The following is a 22,408-nucleotide window of genomic DNA, read 5'->3' on the forward strand; positions in this document are numbered from 1 at the left end:
GTTTAATGGCTGCATCTCATTCTAGGACAAAGCCCTAATCATTAAGTATCCTACACGTGACTAAACTTAAGAGCGGCCAAAGATTTTGTTTAATTAAATAGGGGAAAGATTTAAGAGATCCCGAAAACAAAAGTTAGTAAATAGATCAATCACAGTGAGTTGATCTTTGAATTCATATCAGGCAGGCAAAAGACTAGTGAGAAAAATAATATATTAGAATACTTCAGTAACATCTTATTGTGAGCCAAAATACCAACTTGTCTCTGCCTACAAGTTCCAACATGGACAACGAAGAATTTTTTAGATCCTAAATCCTGCACAGGTATTCCCACAATATTCTGGGAAAGACACTGATGATGTGGTGGCCTTCTTCAAATACATTGAAGAACTAAGAAAGATTGGCCACTGGAGTGATTTCCAGCTACTCATATTGCTACGCAGCAAATTAGTGGGGAAGGCCAAAACATATCTCTGTTCATCCCCGACCCTTAAGGAAACACTTGACTACAACAGATATAAAGAGATCTTAATCTCACAATTTTCTAAAGTCAAGAATGTAGGGCCTAACCTATGGAAGCTCCATAGGTACAAGGAGATAGAGAGAGTGTATCTGACTTTTATGACAGAATACTCACTCTCTCAAATACCTTGAACGTTCCAGGTGAAGACAGACACCACTTGGAATTGATGGTTTTCCAGCACTTTAGGATGGGCCTGAAAAGGGAATTGAGAGAAACAGCCTTTGGAAGGGGGATATCTAACCTGAAAGAGTGTTATGCAGCAGTAAAAGAAAGAGAGCATCTGATTGGAGACATATGTCCCGCAGTCAGCATTGGATCCCTCAACATGATTCAAGAGAAAAGGGAAAACAATAGGGATCCTAGAATCGTAAATGAAAGTCAAGAAAGGAAAGAGAGACCGAAGGCACAGAAGGGCAGTGAAGAAAACAGAACAGAGTCAATTTGTCAGGTTACTGCTAACAATCCCAACCTTAGCGAAGTTCGCCAGATAATTAAACAAGAGGTGGAGAAACTTCATCAACTCATGATGGAACGCTTTGATAATGTGATTGGTCAACTGATGACAAACTCTACAAAGTCCCAGGAAAACTGCATCACTAAGGATGAGAGAACAACTGAACTAATTCACAGGGAAGTAGAAAAGCTACAAAAGCCTGTGCTAGACAAAATAGACTTTATAATGCAAAAGTTGGCAGAACTATCCACTCGAGATAACACATATGCTCCTTTGTCCTCGGACGGAGATTATGACAAGAGTAATCAAACAGAGCCCCAAGGTGCTACAGGTGCAACAAACTGGGGCACATTGCACGAAAATGTGATGTCAGACAACGGAATCCAAGAAGGGAATATCAGAAAGAATATAGGTCCCACATTTGCACCAGAAATACCTGGGAAAGAAATCAAAAGGGTCAGAAACAATTCCCTGGTATTTATGTAGAAGGACGAATCTGCAATAGGAGATTTAAAGCCTTGGTGGACATAGGTTTCCAAGCATCCTTTATCTCAGAAAGCCTCTTGAGGGAGCTGGAACCCCATGCACAGGGCAAAGTGAAATACCTAAAGGAAACCATAAAGCTAGTTGGGATATCCCCAGTGGTAGTTCACGTGAATAATTCTATAAGGGTAAAGGCAAAGCTGCCTGAGTTTAACATGTACGCCTGGCACCAGTTTCTAGTCTTACCAAGAGATTCTCCCCCATATCCAAAACTGATACTAGGAAATGATTTTTTGAAAAAACATAAATTCACATGCGATTACAGTAGAGAGGAAATGTGCTTTATGGGAAGAAAGAGAAATGTGAGAAAACCGAGTAAGGAAGAATCACAAAACGTAAGTGCAAGAAGGCTCATGTAAAGTGGGGATCCCAGAGAGCAAGTAAAGGAAGACTCTCAGACAAAGGCTCTAAACCTGTTGCATGCAACACAACTATGTCGGTTGAGGCTGCCTGTTCAAAGGATCCTGACACCATTAATCAAATAGGCAAGTTGGTAATCACTGATTGAAAGGTCGCTTCCGAATATGAGAATGAAAGAAGCATGAAGACTAGGGCAGATAACCGTAAGGATGAGGACACAACAAACTCCCTCAAACGAAAACGAGGTGCCAGACATGAAAGAAAGAAAAGGAAGCAAAGAATTCATGATCACACGGATCACGAGAATAAGGAAGCTAAGAAAGCTACTAAGCATACCTTATTCAAGCATAATATGGGTGATAGAAAAACAAATCTTAAGGGGAATGATTTAGAAAACAGGAAGAAGAAAGCTGTAAAAGAATTTTTCAGATGTAAAATTTTTTCTTAGATGGTAGGGACCTATGTTGTGTCCTGAATAAACCAAGAAAAAGAATTACCAATTTTATTTATTCAGGAACAACTCTCTTTGAAAATAGGCAGAGAATGTGGTGTGTTGGCTATAAACTGGAAATGTATATATATGTATATAACACTAAGATAGGAGAAAGAAATTATATAACAAATGAAACAAAATTGTAAGACCTAACCTGTTATGTATAAGGGTCTGATAGAGAAATTATTTAATGTACTGAATTAATTTAAGAATCCCATTTTATGTGTCATAAGATAGCAAAATCTGTAAGCCAGAGTCCAAGGGTCACCTTTTGACCGTCCAGTGTTACGTGTGCCGGGGAGGGGAGGGGGGAGGATTATAATTATTATTATTATTATTGTTCCGGGAAACTCCAAGGAGTCGACAGACTCATCGAGGGAGGCCCTAACATCATGTCAAGAACAATTATTCAACATTCACACAGTATCTATCATACCTTGCCTTGAACTCATTCACGGTCGTAGCACCCACAACAGACTCTGGAAGCTTATTCCACTCATTTACCACTCTCCAAGTAAAGAACCTAGCTCTAATACCCTTGTCAACCACGCTCTTGCCCAGCTTCCATGCATGGCCCCTAGTCCTCCCACCACCAGTCATATTTTCAAAAATATCTTCTGGATCAATCTTATAGAAACCCTTCAGTAATTTCAATGTCTCAATCATATCACCCCTCCTTCACCTATCGTCCAATTTCTGCAACCCACAAATCTTCAACCTATTCTCATAAGGTTCATTCCACAGACCTGCTATCATCTTGGTCACTCTTCTCTGGACCCTCTCCACTTCCTCCCCATCACGAAGAAACCCTGGTGCCCATAGCTGGGCACAGAAGTCCAGATGGGGTCTTATCAAGGCTCAATACAGAGGAACAACAACTTGTTCGTCTCTGCATGTTAAAGTATTTTTCAGAAGCCAAGTGATTTGGTGAGCTGTTTTAGTTACTTTTGCAATGTGCCCCCTAAACTTCAACTCCCTATCCACCAACACTCCCAAATCCCTGGCCTCATCAATCTCCTGGAGTATGATTCAACCAATGTGATATACTGCTGCTATTCTTTTCACCCCAAAGTGCATAACCTTACACTTTGCCACATTAAATTCACATCGATTTTTCCTAGCCCAGTCCTCCAAACTATCCAAATCATCCTGTAAAATTTTGACATCTTGTGCACTCACAATTGCTCTACCCAACTTTGCATCATCAGCAAACAAGTGAACACTTCCTCTCAGATCCTTTCCAATATCATTGATGAACAAATTGAAAAGCAGTGGTCCAAGAACAGAGCCCTGTGGCACTCCACTAGTCACAAGATGTCTTTTAGACTCCACTCCTGAATAAACCACTCTTTGATATCTCTCCTTCAACCACCCTCTTATCCATCTCACCAACCCTATATCTATACCCATCTGCTCCAGTTTACTGATTAGGGTTCCATGTGGTATCCTATCAAAGGCATTGGCAAGGTCCAGTAGTATCACTGTAAACCCATTACCCCTATCCAGTTCAGCCGTCACTGTGTTATAAAACGTGAGCAAGTTACTGAGGCATGATCTACCCTTCACAAAACCATGTTGTCCCCCATACAATATCCCATTTTCATCTATCCAATCCTGTATTCTTTTCTTGACTAATTTCTCTAAGACCTTGACAATGATTCCTGATATGCTAATCGGTCGGTAATTTACAACAGCAGTCTTGGAACCACCTTTATGCAGTGGAACTATTTTCCCCTCCTTCCACCCGCTCGGGACTAACCCAGACCCAAGACTCAAATTAAACAAAATGGTCAAGGGTACTGACAATTCTTTAGCTGCTTCTCGTACAACACGAGCTGGTATACCATCCAATCCCACAGATGTATTGACATTGAGGTTATGCAATAGACTACTCACCTCTCACTTCATTAACCACAATTCCTGTATAATCTACTAGTTTATTCGTTTCTGCAATGTCACCACCTGGATGATATACTTTTGCAAAGTGCTCACTCAGTAACTCAACTATCTCAACTGATTCAGTTACCTCCCTACCATCGGCATTCTTTAAAATCAATCTGCAATGTACATTTTTCCTTTTACTTGCTATATATCTAAAAAACTGTTTAGGATTCTCTTTAGCCTGCATGGCCAATGTTCTTTCGTAATCCTTTTTTGCTTTTCTTACCACACTCGTCACCCTTCTGGCCTGCGCTTTATACCGTTCATGTGCCTGCCGGTCACCCTTCTCCTTAAATTCCCTCCATAGTTGTTTCTTTTTTTGCAACTCAAGCTTAATGGTGTTATTCATCCATTTAACCCCTACTTGATTTATTATTCGGACTCTAGGTATACAGTCAGCCATTGCTTCATGCAAGCACTTCTTAACTACCTCCCATGCACTATCAACTTCTAGTCCTTGCAGTTGTACATGCCATGGCACTGAACCAATCAAACTCCTAAGCATGTCATACTTTCCAGCCCGATAATTCCACATGTACCCTGTCTTAATTGAAAATTCTACACCTTTAGCCACCTCCCAAGTTAAGACCCTATGATCACTCTCACCGATTGGTGGCAATGTGGTCATATTTGTTACAGCCAAATCCTCAGATGTAATTACTAGGTCAAGCACTCTCTGACCCCTAGTATTTTCCATTACATGCTGTCGCAGATAGTTATCCCTTAATAACCGCATAAAATCCATTTCCTTCCTCCTGTGTGTCCTCTCCTCACTCCAATCAATGCGACCATAGTTGAAATCTCCCATAATAATCACCCTCCTTCCACCCATTTCTTCTATTTGCTTGTGCATACTGTCACCACCATCTTTTCCATCACCTGGTCTATAGCAGCACCCAATTGTATATTTAGTTCTGCTAGCCACAATCTCACACCAAATGGCCTCAAATGTGCTCTTTTCTCTATCCTGCAATTCAACTTCTATTCTCCTTGGCTGGAGCTCATCAGCTATCATCAACAATACTCCTCCCCCCATTTTATTCTCTCTGTCATTCCTGAACACACTATACCCATCACATTCAATCCCACTAGTTATATCATCTACAGTCAGCCATGTTTCTCTAATACCAATAACCTGTGGTCTGGAAGTGCCAACCATGGCCAAAAACTCTTCCTTCTTGTTCCTAATACTCCTAGTATTAGTGTACATGAATTTAAGACCCCCATTAGCCCCAACCCTACCTTGATGCCTTATATTAACTATCCCACTCAGATTTGTTGTCCTTATTTGCTCTGGCATATTATATTCATTCTTACATTCAACTGCCTCCATAAGGACTGTATCTCTACTCCCCCCCCCAACAAATCTAGTTTCCCTGAATTTGCACATCCACTACATTCAGCAACACTTTCTCAAGTCTTCTTACACCGTAACCATTCAAATGCAAGCCATCCATCTTATATAGATCCTTTCGCCCATCAAACTCACTCCACACATCCATAAATTCCACACCACTCGTCATACATAACCCACGCATAAAGTCATTCGCAATTATAGCCCTCCTTTTAAACATTTCACTGTCATACCGTGGCAAAAGACTAATCATTCTAACTCTCTCACTCTTTTCTTTTGCTACCTCAAACAATTCATTCAGGTCTTCTATCATTTCCATTTTATCTCCTTTCAAATCATTCGTACCTGCCACAACAATCATTTCTTTCACCCTTTCCTTTTGCTCTCTAATAGACGCAGTTATGTCCTTTATGGTCGCACCAGGTTGGTACGATTTTGTCAAATCCTCTACTAACACACCTCGTACTAACGAGTCTCCATACAGCACTCTATCCTTCATTTTGCTCATGTTCACATTCATACGTCTATTTTTCCTGTCATACCTTTTATTATTGGTTGGTTCATTCAGTCTACTTTTGTTCATGCACTCTAGCTGCTGTTTTGCTCTTTCTATCGCACTATTCAACAACAACACGATCTCACTCAATGCATCTATCTCATCTTTTTTGTTCTCTGAGAAACCATTTATACTATCATTCACACTTTCTACATTCACACTCTCACAATTTTCATGTACAACCTTGCCGTTTCTTGTCATATCCCTATTTCCTTCATTCTGAAGGTTGACAAAAATATCACACTCATGATCCGAAATACACTTCAATTCCTCATTCTCCCTACATTTTCTACACACATTCAATCCTTTATTATCATCTGACCGCACTCCGCAAAGCTACATTTCACAGCTAGTACACTGACTCATTTCTTTTATGCTACCGTTCTTTGATAACGATGGCAAACCTTCATTACTGGCCGCCATTTTCCTTCGCACAGGTGCCATCCTTATTTGCAACGTGTTTTGTCAAATTATACGTTATAACACACCAAAAATAGACGCACTAAAATACGCAAGGCAAACAAAACAAAACTACACAATATTAAGTAATTTGTATCGATAACTGAAAATGATACTTATCTTATCTGGAGCTTGCACGAACACTACACATTACGAATTCATCTAGCAGCGACTTCCCGACATAGATTATGTTATAAAACACTTTAGTACACTAACCACGCTAATAAAGCTCCAATAATATACCAAAATTACACACTTAAGTCCATTAAATTGAATCCAAAACACCAATAAATCAACAAAAAACACAAATCTCTCAGGAGCTCTCCGATAACACGTCCGTTCACCAGCTAGCCTCGACACAAAAATTAACCAATTTACAACAGCAGTCTTGGAACCACCTTTATGCAGTAGAACTATTTTCCCCTCTTTCCACCCGCTCGGGACTAACCCAGACCCAAGACTCAAATTAAACAAAATGGTCAAGGGTACTGACAATAAGAAAGAGAAACTAGAGCGCTTTCTAAGAAAACATCAAAAGCATGTGCGATGTAGTGGAAGGAGCTGGATGCCGTGACGAAAACCCACATGACCGTGTTGGCGGGCATCGCGATATATGAGAAACACTGGGAAGAGCATGAAAACAAAAAGGTCAAGCAATCCCCACTTGAGGCTTTTTTGTTCCTGTTTCCTGACCTCTCGGACGTTGGTCCAGTCCGCCCCTACAGAAAAGTTCCAGGCTGGCCGTGGAAGGTATGAGTTGTCTGCCACAGCGTATGGAATAGGGCTAGCTATTTCCTTGGACGAGTATAGCTATGCTATATTGTGCAACAAAAAAAACAAGTAGATGCCGTCCATTCTGGCTAAGCTCCTGAGCCACATCGCCCTTCCCACTGAGAATCCGGCCGTAGAGTCGTCGAAGGTGACCAGACGAGCAGCAGACTGAGAAGAAGCCTTGATGCCCAGACAAGGCAAAAGAAAGGAGCGAGTATCATTTCAGAGATGGTAATGTAGACTCTTGTGTTATATTTTCCAGTTAAGGAATTGTGTGTTTTCCAAAGAACATTTTGTGTAGTGGACTTATTATATGCAACCTTAGGAACTGTCTCCAACTTGGCATAGACCCATCTTTGTTTGAGAACTGTCTGCCTAGAAGGGCTCTATTTATTTTGTATGAATTAATTGTGTTGTGTTAAGTGTTATAACTAGTGACCACACGAGTGTAGATTGTGTGATAACTTGTGTTGAGATAATAATGTTAAGTTACATATAGAGGGTCCAAGCAAATTTGTTCATGTATTTCATTAGTAGTAATGAACCAGAGGCCTTACTAAAATTTTATTCAGATTACCTAGTAGTAAGACTTTCATGTATCATTTCTTTAATTAATAAATATGTTTCTTAATACCTGCCTGATCTGGTTTAGTATATGAATTCAAACAGCCACTCATAAAAAAATGTTATCTAACTTAGCGGGAAGAACCCATGTGTATAATTTAATGAAGCGGACCACAACTGCATGCAAGAATATAGTGAACGGAAGTTAGATATCTGTTGTAGTTTAATTACTGTGTATCACTCTGAGAGAGCCATCCTGGATAAGAACCTCATCTATCCTTGGTATTGGCTGGCGCAGTTAAAAAATAAATTTGTCAATACTTATCAGGTGGACTGTCTCAGAGGATATGTTTAATGGCTGCGTCTCATTCTAGGACAAAGCCCTAATCATTAAGTTTCCTACACGTGACTAAACTTAAGTGCGGCCAAAGATTTTGTTTAATTAAACAGGGGAAAGATTTAAGAGAACAACGAGTTAAGTATAGACTAACCTTAAAGGCTAAAAGCAAAATATAGAAAAAGATTAGTTATAACACTATGTTCACTGAGCATCTATAGATGCCGTATGGTCACTCCGATGCTCGGTGATGTGCCACACCAGGCCTCGCCATGTAGTCCTGTTGTTTGCTTTTCTGGTGGCCTCAACTCGCTCCACACACACACCATCCATCCATCTCATTGATGGTCTACCCCTGCCTCTTTTTCCAGGAACTTTACCTTCTATTACTGTTCTGAGAAGTCCTCCTTCCATCATTTCTATGTATCCAAAATATTTTTGCTTTCTTCTGTCAATATCCTTAAGGAGCCTTAAAGTTCTACTGATCTTTTCTAAAACCCATTGATTTGTATGCCTTTCAGTATATGATATCCTCAACAGCCTTCTGTAACACCACACCTCAGAAGCAGATGTCTGTTTCTTATCTGACTTCTTTAGGTTCCAAGTCTCACATCCATAAGTCGCTGTTGGAAAAACAACTGCATCTAAAATCCTCAGCTTTGTTCCCATGGAGATAGATCCATCCTTCCAGATTTTAGACAGGTTTCTGACTGCTGTTTTAGCCATTCCTGACCTTTTTCTGATGTCTTCTGAACAGCAATTCTTCACACTAATAATGGATCTCAGGTACTCAAACTTGCTGACTTCCTCAATTCTTTCTCCATTAAGGTACACTTGTTTCTCAAGAGCTTTCCTGTTTGCATTTCCTTTGAGAACCATAATCTTTGTCATTGCTAGGATTGAGTTGAAGGCCTCTGTTATTACTGATCTTGTTAACTTTGTCAAGAATTAGTCCCAGTTCTTCCATGTCATTACAAAGGAGTACTGTATCATCAGCATACCTCAGATTGCTGATCAATCTACCTCCTATCCTAATTCCTGTTCTGAGCTCATCCAATGCTTCACGCATGATGTCCTCCGCATATATACTAAACAAGTGAGGAGAAAGTAAACATCCTTGCCTAACTCCTTTTCCAACTTGAAGCCAGCCAGTCAATCCAACACCTGTTCTTACCGTGGCTTCTTGCTCCTTATACATGTTGGCTATCAACCTGATAGTGTGTTGAGGAAAACCCATTCTTTTCATTACTTCCCACAGTTTCACATGCTCAACACAGTCGAAAGCTTTAGAGTAGTCTAAGAAACACATTACCAGAGGGAGTCTGAATTCTTTATATTTTTCTATGATCTGTCTAAGGCAAAGGATCAGAGCTGTGGTTCCCTTACCTTTCCTAAAATCTGCTTGTTCCTCGGGCATCTCTGCCTCAACTTTGGCCTCAATCCTGTTTAGCATGATCTTCAATAAAATTTTGATAGCATGAGATATCAAAGATTTTGATATCTCATGCTTGCATGAGAATATCAAACTAATAGTTCTATAATTCTTGCATGTCTTCATATCACCTTTCTTAAGTAGTGGTATGAAAACTGACTTCTTCCAGTCTCTAGGCCATGAGCCTGTCTCCCATATCCTTGTAATCAATCTATGAAACACTGTTCTCCCTCCATCCCCTGTGGCCTTAATTAACTCTGCTGGGATTTCATCTGCACCTGGAGCCTTATTGCTGTTAAGCTGCTTAACTGCTCTTTCAACTTCATGTCTAAGTAGAGGAGCTTCCAAATCAAAATTCCTGGTGAGAGGGCCTCCACATTTTCTTTACACACACTCTGCTGTACAGTTCCTTACAGTATTCTTTCCATCCATTTTTGATTTTCAACTGTTCTGTTAGTAATGATCCATTCCTGTCTTTGATGACATTCAATTTAGGCTTCAACTTGTGCTTTAAGTCACGAACTAAATAAAACATTATTTTATAATTGTGCCTTCTCATCTGAAACTCTATTTTTTCACATTTGTTAGTATAGAGCTTTTCCTTGTCCAGCTTGATGGCGCTTCTGACTTCTCTATATAATCTCTTGTATTCTTCAGTCGCTGTCTCTCTTTGTTTTTCCAACTGCCTTCTTTTGATTAGTTTCCTTGTTGAATCTGATATCCTTGGGTCTCTTGGTCTACTTATTGGGCCGAAATACTTCTTCGCTGTATCATGTATTATCACCTTGACTCCTTCCCAAAGCATTTCTGGTGAGTTCTCCTCGTTGGTTTTCAAAAAATCATCCAACTGAGTTGATGTTTCAGCTCTTACTAGCTGATGGTCTGTACCACAATTTGCTCCAGAACAAGTATGTACATCAGAGATGCTTGTCTTCCACTGCTGGAGACCCAGGATGTAATCAATCTGGTGCCTTGACCTATCAATGTTAGATGTCCAAGTATAGGTCCATCATTGGATGTTTCTGGAAGCAGGTATTGGTAATAACTAATATGTTAGCACGGACAAATTCCAACAGTCTTTCACCATTGATGGTGTTACGTTCACCCAGACCAAACATGCCACACTGTGGTCTGACTCTCATACTCTTTCCCACTTTTGTATTTAATATTTTATATTTATTTTGTATTTAATAGGAATCCTCATTCTCTTCTTCAGGCCTGTCCATGTGGGGTGCATAAACTACCACAATTGATACATTGGTAAGCTGAGCCTTAAATCTAATAGAGAATATCATGTCATTAATGGGATTATAACCAAGAAGGCTTCTTGCCTGAGCTGTCTTCAGTATCACAGCTACCCCATGATGTTTTGAGTCGCCACCTGAGTAAATAACTAGCTTACCATCCTCTCTTTTGAAGTGACCTTCTCCATTCCATCTGGTCTCTGTAATTCCAGGATGTCAATTTTATACCTATCCATCTCTTTACAGACAATCTCGAGTACCCATCTGTAGACCCCGGACATTCCATGTGCCTATGTAAAATTCCTTTCTAAGGTTAATCTTATACCTTCTGCATTGCTTATTCACAGTATCGCTGACTTTTGGTGGAGACTGTAATATACTTTTCGAACAGGACCCTCTGCCTAAGCCCTGAACGTGGGTTCTGATTATTCTGCGCGACAGCCGATGCAGCATGAGATGCATTACAAGGCACAACCATATTAGCATTTTCTAATACTACTTTCAGAAAACTAAATATATAGAAATCATCCAAATATCATAATAAAACTAAAATAAAGGTTTTCAATAGAATGTTAAGGATAAGCTATTTTAAAAAATATATTGATCCAGTTTATTGCACAGTATTGCAAAAAAAAAGACATTATTTCATCATTTCCAATAACAGTTTTGCTAATTATTTTTTTAACATTACTAAGCTAATTTTAGATTCTGTATTTAATATAATCAATTCTTATTTAGATATGATACAACTCTTGTTGACCGATCCACCTCTTTATGCCAGCAGTGGGTGAAAGCAGATGATAATGATCTTGAAAAATTTTCCTCTTCAGATATAGAAGGAATGACATCAAAACAAATTTGTGAATTCTTAGCACAGCTTCTTAACGAGGTATATCTTTTTCTTTTGTAAGTTAATACTAGAGTATTTGTAGTGAAGAATTTATGGAGATACAAATACGCGTGTTGAAGTAATTACTTATAATTAAGAAAATAACCCTCGATGTTTCAACCTCTGTATCGAGGTCATCATCAGGAAAACATGTACAGAACACAAGCTATGTTAAACTACACAAAATAAGATAAATCTTGTTCAGGGTTATTTTCTTAATTATAAGTAATTACTCCAACATGTGTGTTTGTGTCTCCATAAATTCCTCACTATGAATGCTGACCACTGTGTAACCATAAAAGAAAGACTAGAGTATTTCTGTACATTAATAAATAATGGATAAAACATTTAATATTTTAATTTCTGTTTTATTAAGTATAGTTATTTAAAAAGTAATGATGAATGAACTTTGGACAAACCTACTCATGTTTCTTCAACACATTCTTCTCCTTCTTGAATTTTAATGTTGTGAAGAACTGAAAATCTGAGTTCACAAAGATAATAGTATAAAAATTAAAGTACAACTTTAAGAACCTTCTTTTACAGTGAGGTGTTTGAATCATTTTGAATAACTACTCTTTTTTTGAGTTTGTCTTGTGCTTTGCTTCTTTTTTGAATGGTTTTTCAAAAAAAAAGCAAAGCTTTGGGTAATTCAGATGTGGAAAAAAAATAGTATCTTCAGCTTTTGTCAAGGAAACTACACTCAGTGTCATCCCCTGTGTAGAGTGAAGTGTACCCAAACTGAATATTAAATAATCAGGCATCGGGCTGCCCAACAGTATATCACAATCGATGAACATGGATAAATGTGATCTTAACAACTTTGATCATGAACATATTATTGATGTGATAATACGTCCATGATGGATCATTCTATTGCCTGAATGGTAAGAACCCTAGGGATCTTGAGGACAACCATATCAAGGATCTACCATGAGTATACCACCAATGGATGTACCACCCAGAGAGCAAATGGTAGCCAACCACATGCCATTGATGACTTGGGTCGACGTAGACTGTCCAGCCTTATACAGACCAACCGCAGGGCAATGATGGCACAAATCACATCCAGTTTCAACGTTGGAAGTCCAAGCAGTGTCGGCAAATGAACAGTACAGCATATCCTGCGTACCATGGACTATGGGAGCTGACACCCTAATTGTATACCACTGTTGACAGTTTGTCATTGGGCATTATGCCTTGCCTGGTGTTGGGACCAAGAGTGGACCAGAGGCACACATCATCTGATGAATTCAGTTATCAGTTCTACCAAGCTGATAGCACGGTGCAGGCGTGCTGTCAGTAGCATGAGGCCATGGCCCCATCATGGCAGATCTGTTCTCTTCAAGAAGGTGATGGTGGTGGCGGCTCTGTGATGGTTTGGAGATCCTTTTTGTATGACTCATCAGGTCCCTTGGTGTCTGGCTGATCACCTACACACTTGCTTGGCCTTCATGCATCTTGCAGCCGATTTCAGCAGAACAATGCGACACCGCACCAGGCTACAACCAATCAGGCATAGCTTGAGGAACAAGTATAAATATGTACGGTACTTTAAATAAAAAAAAAAGGAACATAGGTAAAACTTTTTTATTTGACTTTCTTCAATGATTATAAATTGTATATTACACTTTGTATATTATAAAACATAAATCAACCTGAACTCGGGAAAATAAAATCCAAGTTAATGCGATCCTTGAGCTTGATGTCTGCTGCAAAAAGATTTTATTTGAGGTACTAATTTAGTCGATCTCAAATCCCCACGATTTACAATATCCAGATGATTTCTTTTTTTTTAAGTAGCAAGTCATTTATAGCACTAAAGCCACATTTAACTAAATATGACGACGGGAAGGGCATCAGTATTTTTTTTGCAAAACTAGTTGAATTTCGGTATTTCATTTTTGTCTCGTCAGAAAGCCATGCCATTGTTCCTTTTATGTTAAATATATTTTTAATAGACTCATCATTTTGCTTTTCTGAGAATACTTCTTATGGATATATGGATATTTATGTTGACTGCTGTACTAGTGATGTCAGCTTTTTTTCTCAGAAAGTCAGGGTTGCAACATTAATTTATCGCCGACAAAGGTGTTTTTGAGTATATTGGTGATGAGGTGATGAATGCAACATCATTTTCTAATTGCCCCCCAAAATATTCAAATTGTCCCCTTGTGGGGCATATGCCCCACGTTGAGAAACACTGCATCAAACCCATGTATCTGGGACCAATATATATCAAAGGCACATTTCTGGACAATGCTGCAACAGGCATGGCTGGAATTAGCTACGGCAACCCTCCAACATCTGGTGGAGTCAATGCCTCGGAGAGTACAGATTGTTATTCGCACTAGAGGAAGTCTGACATGCTGTTAGGTAAGTATATCTAATGTTTTGTCTACCTTTGAGTGTAGATTTACATATGACATATTTACATTTATATTTTTCTGTATGTTGTTGATCATGGTATTCAAAATCAACTAAGTATAGTTACTTATCAGGTTGAACTTTTAGTGTCCAATCCACTGGATTTACCTGTTAATGATTTAATGCAAAATGATTGCTAGATGAAATCCATGGAGACTTGCATTGTGAAGGATATTAGAAAGCTCTGAAGAAGAATAATTGAATCTTCTGTGCCTTTGAGAGGCAGAGAGAATATTAAATACGATTTAAAACTAATTCCTAAGAGTAAAATACCCTTTGTGAATTCTCCACATAGTTCTAAAATAATTCAATGGATTTATGCAGGTCAATAGAAATTCCCATCAGATACACCATGTAATAAAAGAAGTTATGTCTGTTTAATCTTGCTAAATTTCCTTCTTAAAAAATTATTTATGTAGGTACTCCATGGATTCAAAAGACTTATCGCAGGGGATCCACACTATCGATTAATACAATACCTGTTATACATCTCCTTAAACTTATTCACTGTTAGGATGCTTACAACCACCTCTGGCAATCCATTCCACTCATTCACCACTCTCCTGATAAAAATAAGATAGAAATGAATATCAGATTATATATATATATATATATATATATATATATATATATAATCTGATTTTATTTTATATATATAATCTGATCTATTTTTTATATATATATATATATAATATATATATAAAAGAAAGTTTTAAAAATAGTCAATCAGTTTTAGTGATGAACTGTGGACTCAAATATACAAATATTATTGGAGAAAAACTGAAAAAATTTGAAAACAAACCTAGGAGACTCAGTGGCAGACTCTGAAGAAGACATTGATTCAGCATCAAAAGCATGTGGTGAAGTTGGCTGAAAATTAAAAAAATCAGAACTCCATGGGGGACTCAGGAATTCAAAGAGCCAGTCATGGAAAAGAAGATATCGTATCGAAAGTTCCTTTCCCGTAATTCAGCATGTGTTCTGAAAGAATGCAGAAATAAACATGAGAAAGCTAAGGAATGTGCAAAAGCAAACAAACTGTCTTATTTAGTTAAAAGGTAAATTATGCTAGTTGATGCTGCTTCACATCACTAATATTTAGATTTACTTTATTTTGAAATCATAATTCTGTGCTTAAAAGGAAACTTAATATAGCTGATTAAGTAATTTTTAATAATATTCAGTGTTGTTGCTATTTCAGGAACCACCCTTATCTATACACAAAATGGAAAAACTCACAGATGTTTATTCTTTAAAAGATATATTGAACTCTGAAATTCGTTTCAGGTATGAATTTGTTTTAGTTACTAAGTCTCATTGGCAATTTTTTTCAAATAATCTTAGAAATTATTTTGAAAATAATTCCTAAGATATATTATTGATTTTGCTAATATATAATATTATTTTGAAAAATAATAAACTTTAAGAAATGGTATTGCTGTTACTTTGTAAGATCACTAAACTTTGGTTGGAAAAACAAATCCCATCTAGAATGCAAAGAACATTTATTACATTCTACTACTGCAAGTGACTTAAGTCCTCATGCAGATATCACAGGATTCTCCTCCTGGAAACATTCAATTTTTCCATCCCACAGAACAGAAAAAGAAAATTACATTGATAAAATTAACTACCTTGTAATAGTTAATTATGTTTTATATGAAGCCATAGAGCCTAACATATAAAGGGAAAATGAGATAAGCATTTTATAATAATAATAATAATTATTATTATTATTATTACACCCTCCATGGAGTTGGCAGACACATCATGGGAGATTCATTTAAATGATAACATTTATTATTGCTGAATTTTAAAATTGATAACACTCTCTGCATTAACAATATACTGCATTCTGGTAATGCGTTCAATTCACTGGGCTTTCCATGTAAAAAATATACTCCTCTTCGCCACATTCGTAACTTCCAAGGATGGCCTCTAAACAATCTTTCTATAATCCCCTATGGATGAAATCCTCTCACAAACTTAAACATCTATCATATCATCTCTTTTCCTCCTATCCACCAAACCCTGCAATTCCTCAACCTCTCTCCATAGCCAGCATTCCAGAGTCCTGATATTGTCCTGTCACTTATCTCTGAACCCCCCTCTCCAGTGTTTCACATCACACTAAAAACCAGGTAACCAAATCTGAGCACAATAGTCCAAGTGTTGTATGACCAGTGCTTTAATACAGTGACACAACCATCTCCTTATCCCTACATCTTTTCATGACTGCATTGTGATAGGCAGTCTTTACGACATTTGCAGTATGTCCTATAAACTTCAGTCTTGTCAACCATTATTCTCAAATCTTGTCCACTTCCTGCAGTATACAGCACCATCGATATAGTACACAGCCTTATATTTCTGCACTCTAGAATGCAACACCTTGGACTTATTAATATTAAAACTACAACTGCAATTCTTTGTCCAAGTCAAAAGTCTACTCAAATCTTCATGAAGGGAATTAACATCAGCCGTGCTGCTTATAACTTTGCATCATCAGGAAACATCTGAAGATCACCAGTCATTCCACATGATATATCATTTACAAACAAGTTAAACAACAGGGGTCCAAGAACAGAACCATGACATGCAGCTGGTTACCTTCCTTTTTTTGAGATGCATCATACACAACTTGCTGGTATTGTTCAGAGAGCCAATAACCAATCCATCTTACCAATATATTGTTGATCTATTCCCATCCTGTGCAGCTTGTACAAAAACTTACCTTGTGCTAACCTATCACACTTTTGAAAAGTCCGAAGAATATCACTGTACATGATTCTCCCTTGTTTAACACACTCATTACCATATCATAAAGCAAGTAAATTACTAAAACAAGACATACCTTTTACAAATCCCTGCTGCTAATTATAAAGAATATTATGCCCATCAATCCAATCTTATATTCTATTGTTGTTAAAGTTTTTACACTTGGTTATACTATAAATTAAAGATCCCAAGAAATTATCATATCACCTATCAGGACAGGCAACTTGTATATAGAAGATCATGACTTCACATTACTTGCCTTGGTATCCCATAATGCAAAACACATATCCTTACTGACATCTATAATGCTATGCATTATGGGAAGGGTCATTAACCAGATGGATTTTGACCTTTATTGAGATCTCATCAGCAGAAGCCTGACTGAGAAGGGATACCAAGGTTGAAGTAATGCAGAAGTCATATTTTCATATATGAGTAGCCAAAAGGTGGCACACCTTATTAAAATTCTCTGGATTAGAGATAATTGTTAACAACTATATCAAATCTGTATAGTCATTTCTTGAACAAGCATGAAGATATTGGTATCAGCAATAACATAGGCAATAAGGCTCTTATTATATGTTATGTCTTCACTCACTTTGGATTTGTGCACATCTGTATGTTGGAACATGGTGTTAGTAGTGACTAGTACTGAACAGAAATCCATCAGATACTTAGTTCAGGTCTTGACAAATATACTCACCCATGGCAACTAGATTTTTACCATCTGGTGAATAGTTGCAGAATGGACAACATAGAATATTTTATATTTAATAAAAAGTAACTTTATAAACAAAATATTGAAAGTTTTTTCCCCTTTGTTATACTATAAATTAAAGATGTCAGGAAATTATATTCTTGGTTTCATCCTTTATCCAAGTGTAAGAAAACAAAGTTTGCACCTGAAGTTATTTCAGCACTGGGCAACTCGTATATAGAGGCTAATGACTTCACATCAATTACTTTAATATCCATAATGCAAAGCACATATCTTATGGACATGTATGCTATATATTATGGGAAGGGCCACTGCTCAGACCGGTTTCAACCTTTATTGAAGTCTCATCAGTGGGAGCCAGATCCAGAAGTCATACCAAGATTGAAGTAATGCAGAAGTCATATTTTCATATACAAATAGCCAAAAGGTGTCACACTTAATTACTAAAATACTCTGGATTAGAGATAGATGTTGAAATTTTTTCCACTTGGTTATAAAGGTAAGCAAACAAAACCCAGTCGTGAAATGACTTCATGCTCAAACTTTTTTTTGCTTTCCCTTGGATAATTCATGCATGAACTTTATACAAGTAGCCCAGTCATGAAGTGACTTCATTGCAAACTTTGTTTGCTTACCATTGGATAAATGCATGAAACCAAAGAACATAATTTTTTGGCATCTTTAAATTTATAAACAAACTCTTATTTTAACTTAAAGAAATCCAGATGAATATTAGTAATATAAAGGACTATTCTAGTAACAAAAATTAATGTACAAATTATATTTTTTGAAAAATCTGTGTTTATTTTTTTTTATTGTTTTTCCTATTCTTATACTTTATTGACTTTGCTTTCTTGAAATTACTCTCACAAGGAAATGTTCTCCAAACCACAAAACAGCACTATACCACTAATCACGTTATGGAACTCCTACTGACTGACTTGGACATATTATTGAAAACAATTAGCTTTCTTCTTTCCTTCAAATGTTCCCAAAACATTTTATATGTCTAATATTGATTTCCAACTATGCTGTTTAAATCACCAAAACTGTCTTTCCTCTTCTTCCTTAATAGAACCTTCTGTGGGTCTAATAGGCACAGGTGAATCTCATTATCCAATTTCCCACTTTGATATTTGCCTCAACACTTTGCTTGAAATTACCTGTCATTTAAGAATATTATCTTCATTTTCAATGTTGAACACTATAGCTACTCCTTTCTTTTCCTTATCATTATTGCCTGAATATAACATCCTGTAGTTTTTGTTCCATTAGCTTACTTTTTGCTGTTTTTCCTGGTTGCACAAGGAAAATAGCCAAGTATCCTTGTTTAACTGGGTGGTGCACCAGCAAGAATGACTTTTCATCTCCTTGGATCATTGTTTTTGGTTTAAGCCAGTACAAAATATGGTTTGGTTAGCTAAGCCCCAAACTTCAATCTCATCTACTCAGTATCTTGGTAAATTAAAGATGCCAAGAAATTATATTCTGGGTTTAATCCTTTATCTAAGTGTAAGCAAACAAAGTTTGCACATGAAGTAACTGCGTAACTTGGCAACTCTTATAGAGAGGCTAATGACTATGCATCACTTGCCTTAGTATCCCATAATGCAAAGCATATATCCTTACAGACATGTATAATGCTATGAATTATGGGAAGGGTCATTACCCAGACCAGTTTCGATCTTTATTGAGGTCTCATCGGTGGGAAATAGACCCAGAAGTGATAGCAAAGTTGAAGTAATGTAGAAGTCTCTAATCCAGAATGTTTTAGTGATAAGGGGTAACACCTTTTGGCTACTTGTATATGGAAACATGATGTCTGCATTACTTCAGCCTTGGTATCACTTCTCAGTCAGGCTTTCACTGATGAGACCTCAATAAAGGTCAAAATCCATCTGGGTAGTGACCCTTCTCATAATGCATAGCATTATACATGTCTGTAAGTATATGTGCTTTGCATTATGGGATACTAAGGCAAGTGATGTGAAGTCATTAGCCTCTATATACAAGTTGCCCAGTCATGAAATTACTTCAAGCGCAAACTTTGTTTGCTTATACTTGGATAAAGGATTAAACCAAGAATATAATCTTGGTATATTTAATTTATATAGTATAACTAAGTGGAAAAACTTCTAACGGTATCTTGGTAGATACTTACTAGCAAGTTGCACCATAAGAATGGGAGAATTAAACATTCAATCAGAAATCTCAATCGGTTCTCTGCATTTCTTTAAATGGCTATGTGGTCTCTTATCATTTGTTTAGCTTTAATCCTTAAGTAGCCTCTTTCTTGAATGTTAAGGATCATATTTATTATCCTAATCATTGTATTGGCTCAAAATAAGAACAAGAGGAAAAAAATTTGTATATTTCATTTCAAATTTTTGACCAATTTTCATGAACAGAAATATCAGAAAAATGCTAGTCTTTCCACAGTCATCAACATTTTACTGTGAACTACAAAAAATAAAAAATTTAAAACCTCTCACTAAATTTTGAGAAATGTAACTTTAGAGAAAGAGACAGAGAACATGCTCTATGATCTTTGTATTCTAAGTGTAAATATGAGAATAAACATCAGGATTTTTTTTTTTATTATCATTATTAAACCACCAAAAAGAAAATGCCTTTTTTAATGCTTATGTTAATTCTGTTTAATGGTTAGCTTTCTAGATTCAAACTCACATGAATAGTTTATTGTAGTTGGATATGTTGCTGTTGTAAATTGCATTTAGAACAGTGACTGCTTATGGTGCTTGCATTTGGACTTTTCAGTAGTTCGTTATAGTAGTGTTTGCTATAATGAGTGTTCACTATCTTTTTTTGAAGAACTGATTGAAGTATAGTAATATTGAATAATAATGTCTGTGAATACTTTTACAGGTGGCTTCGACTTGGACTAAGAGCTCACTGGAATGATATTATACCTTTAGCTGTAAAATTTGTCTCAGAGCAGGGAAGAATGAAATTTGTTCGTCCAATCTTCAGGTAAAATTTAGAGTTTGCAATTATCTTGATTACTTTACAGATATTTTCATATAATACTAATTAGCTATTATTTTATGGAGATGGCAGGCTTTTTCTTTGAAATTTTAATTTTCCCTTCCCATAAAAACTGTTGAACTGTTTATAGAATGTACATCATCAGACATGATGAGCTCACTTGTTTTATCATAATCCTACACGTCAACAACAACCTGTTCATTATATTCTGAAAAAAAATTCCTTTACTGCATCTTTATTATTAAGAGAAAACTCCAGGGAATCAGGGACTCATTGAAGAAAGCCATATCTTTTCTTAAATTCATTCATTTACCTGACTCATCATTTTCAATGGCAGTCCATTCCAATCATGCACCACTCTGAGTGAAAAATCTAGCTCTCCCCCTTTCCTGATGTCATTCATCCTCATCTTCCAGTGATGCTCTCTCATCCTTTACCCATCCTCCATAAAATGAAAACTTCCATCTACTGGTATCTTGTGTGACCTTTTTTTGTTGTTGTTGTTTAACAGTTATCAACAACTGTTAGGAAAAGAAGATATGGCGGTTGAGTTTTAATGACTTTTCATTTTTTCATAGTCTTTCATATAGAAAAAAGAAAATAGAATACGTTGTAAATCTTAAAGGAGATAAAAGGATTGAAGAAACTGAAGATGACTAGTTTACTTTATGATTTTTTAGAGAAAACTGGCAATTAAAATTGCAAGTGTTTTTGTAATTCTTTAAAAGGGAATTCTGTAATATTCAAATTAAGAATTTCAGATTCAGAAGTTTTATTTCCTGTTCTTTGTAAATAAAAGTGCTTTAATAAGTTTGTCGGCAGCCACCTGTAATCATTAACTTGACGATGAATGAATTTTTTTTTTTTAATTTTAAAATGAAAAAAAATATATATATTGAATTCATTTAGAATGAAGCTGAAAATCCACTTGCCTGTGGTGAGTTCGATTTCTGAAGCCCTAATACCACCAATATAATATGACATTGGATAGCTCATCACACCAGAGTGTGTGACTTTACGTTTAATAACGTTGAACTAATAGCATTTTCACGTGCCCATAATTCCAGCCTATTCAAATCATTCTGCAACTACTGCATATTAGTTGCAGTCCTATTTTCTTTGTATGCAACTCCTGCTTAATGAAGCTATTTATCCATCTAACTCTAGGTACACATTCAGACACTGCTTTCTTCAAACACTCCCCCTCCTCCCATGCACCAACACCTCTCCCCTCCAAATTCTTGTGTCATTGCTCTTCTGAAAGCTGTCTCCTCATCTTGTCACAATCACCTGCTTTGTAATTACACATCTATCTCCCTTCTTAATAGAAAATTCTGCATGTCTGGCAGTCTCCCAGGTCAAGACTACACAATCACTTTCTCCAAGTAGAGGCAGCATAGCTAGATTGGTTAGTGTTGTGATCAGATCTAGCACTCCTGAACCTTGTGTCCCCTCCATTACATGTTGCCTCAAGTAATTCTCTCAGCAGCTATATAAATTCCATTTCCTTCCCTCCTCGTGATCATTCCTCCTACCAATCTATGTCCCCATAGTTCAAATC

The 22,408-nt window shown here is 36.9% G+C and overlaps 1 protein-coding gene across 3 annotated transcripts in view; it reads left to right on the top strand.

Moving 5' to 3' along the window:
• The window catches only part of LOC150095275 (leukotriene A-4 hydrolase), a 227,299-nt gene that overhangs the window by 199,618 nt on the left and 5,273 nt on the right, over positions 1-22,408 (top strand). For all 3 annotated transcript variants that reach the window (XM_090410547.1, XM_090410546.1, XM_090410548.1), the window contains exons 14-16: positions 11,768-11,918; positions 15,547-15,632; positions 20,728-20,832. In XM_090410547.1, coding sequence (XP_090266673.1) covers positions 11,768-11,918; positions 15,547-15,632; positions 20,728-20,832 — 342 coding nt within the window. The remainder of the gene's footprint in view (positions 1-11,767; positions 11,919-15,546; positions 15,633-20,727; positions 20,833-22,408) is intronic.

Source organism: Typopeltis vanoorti, chromosome 20 (genome assembly GCF_054136105.1).
Source record: "Typopeltis vanoorti isolate ZY-2024b chromosome 20, IOZ_Tvanoo_1.0, whole genome shotgun sequence".
NCBI classification, from domain to species: Eukaryota; Metazoa; Arthropoda; class Arachnida; order Uropygi; family Thelyphonidae; genus Typopeltis; species Typopeltis vanoorti.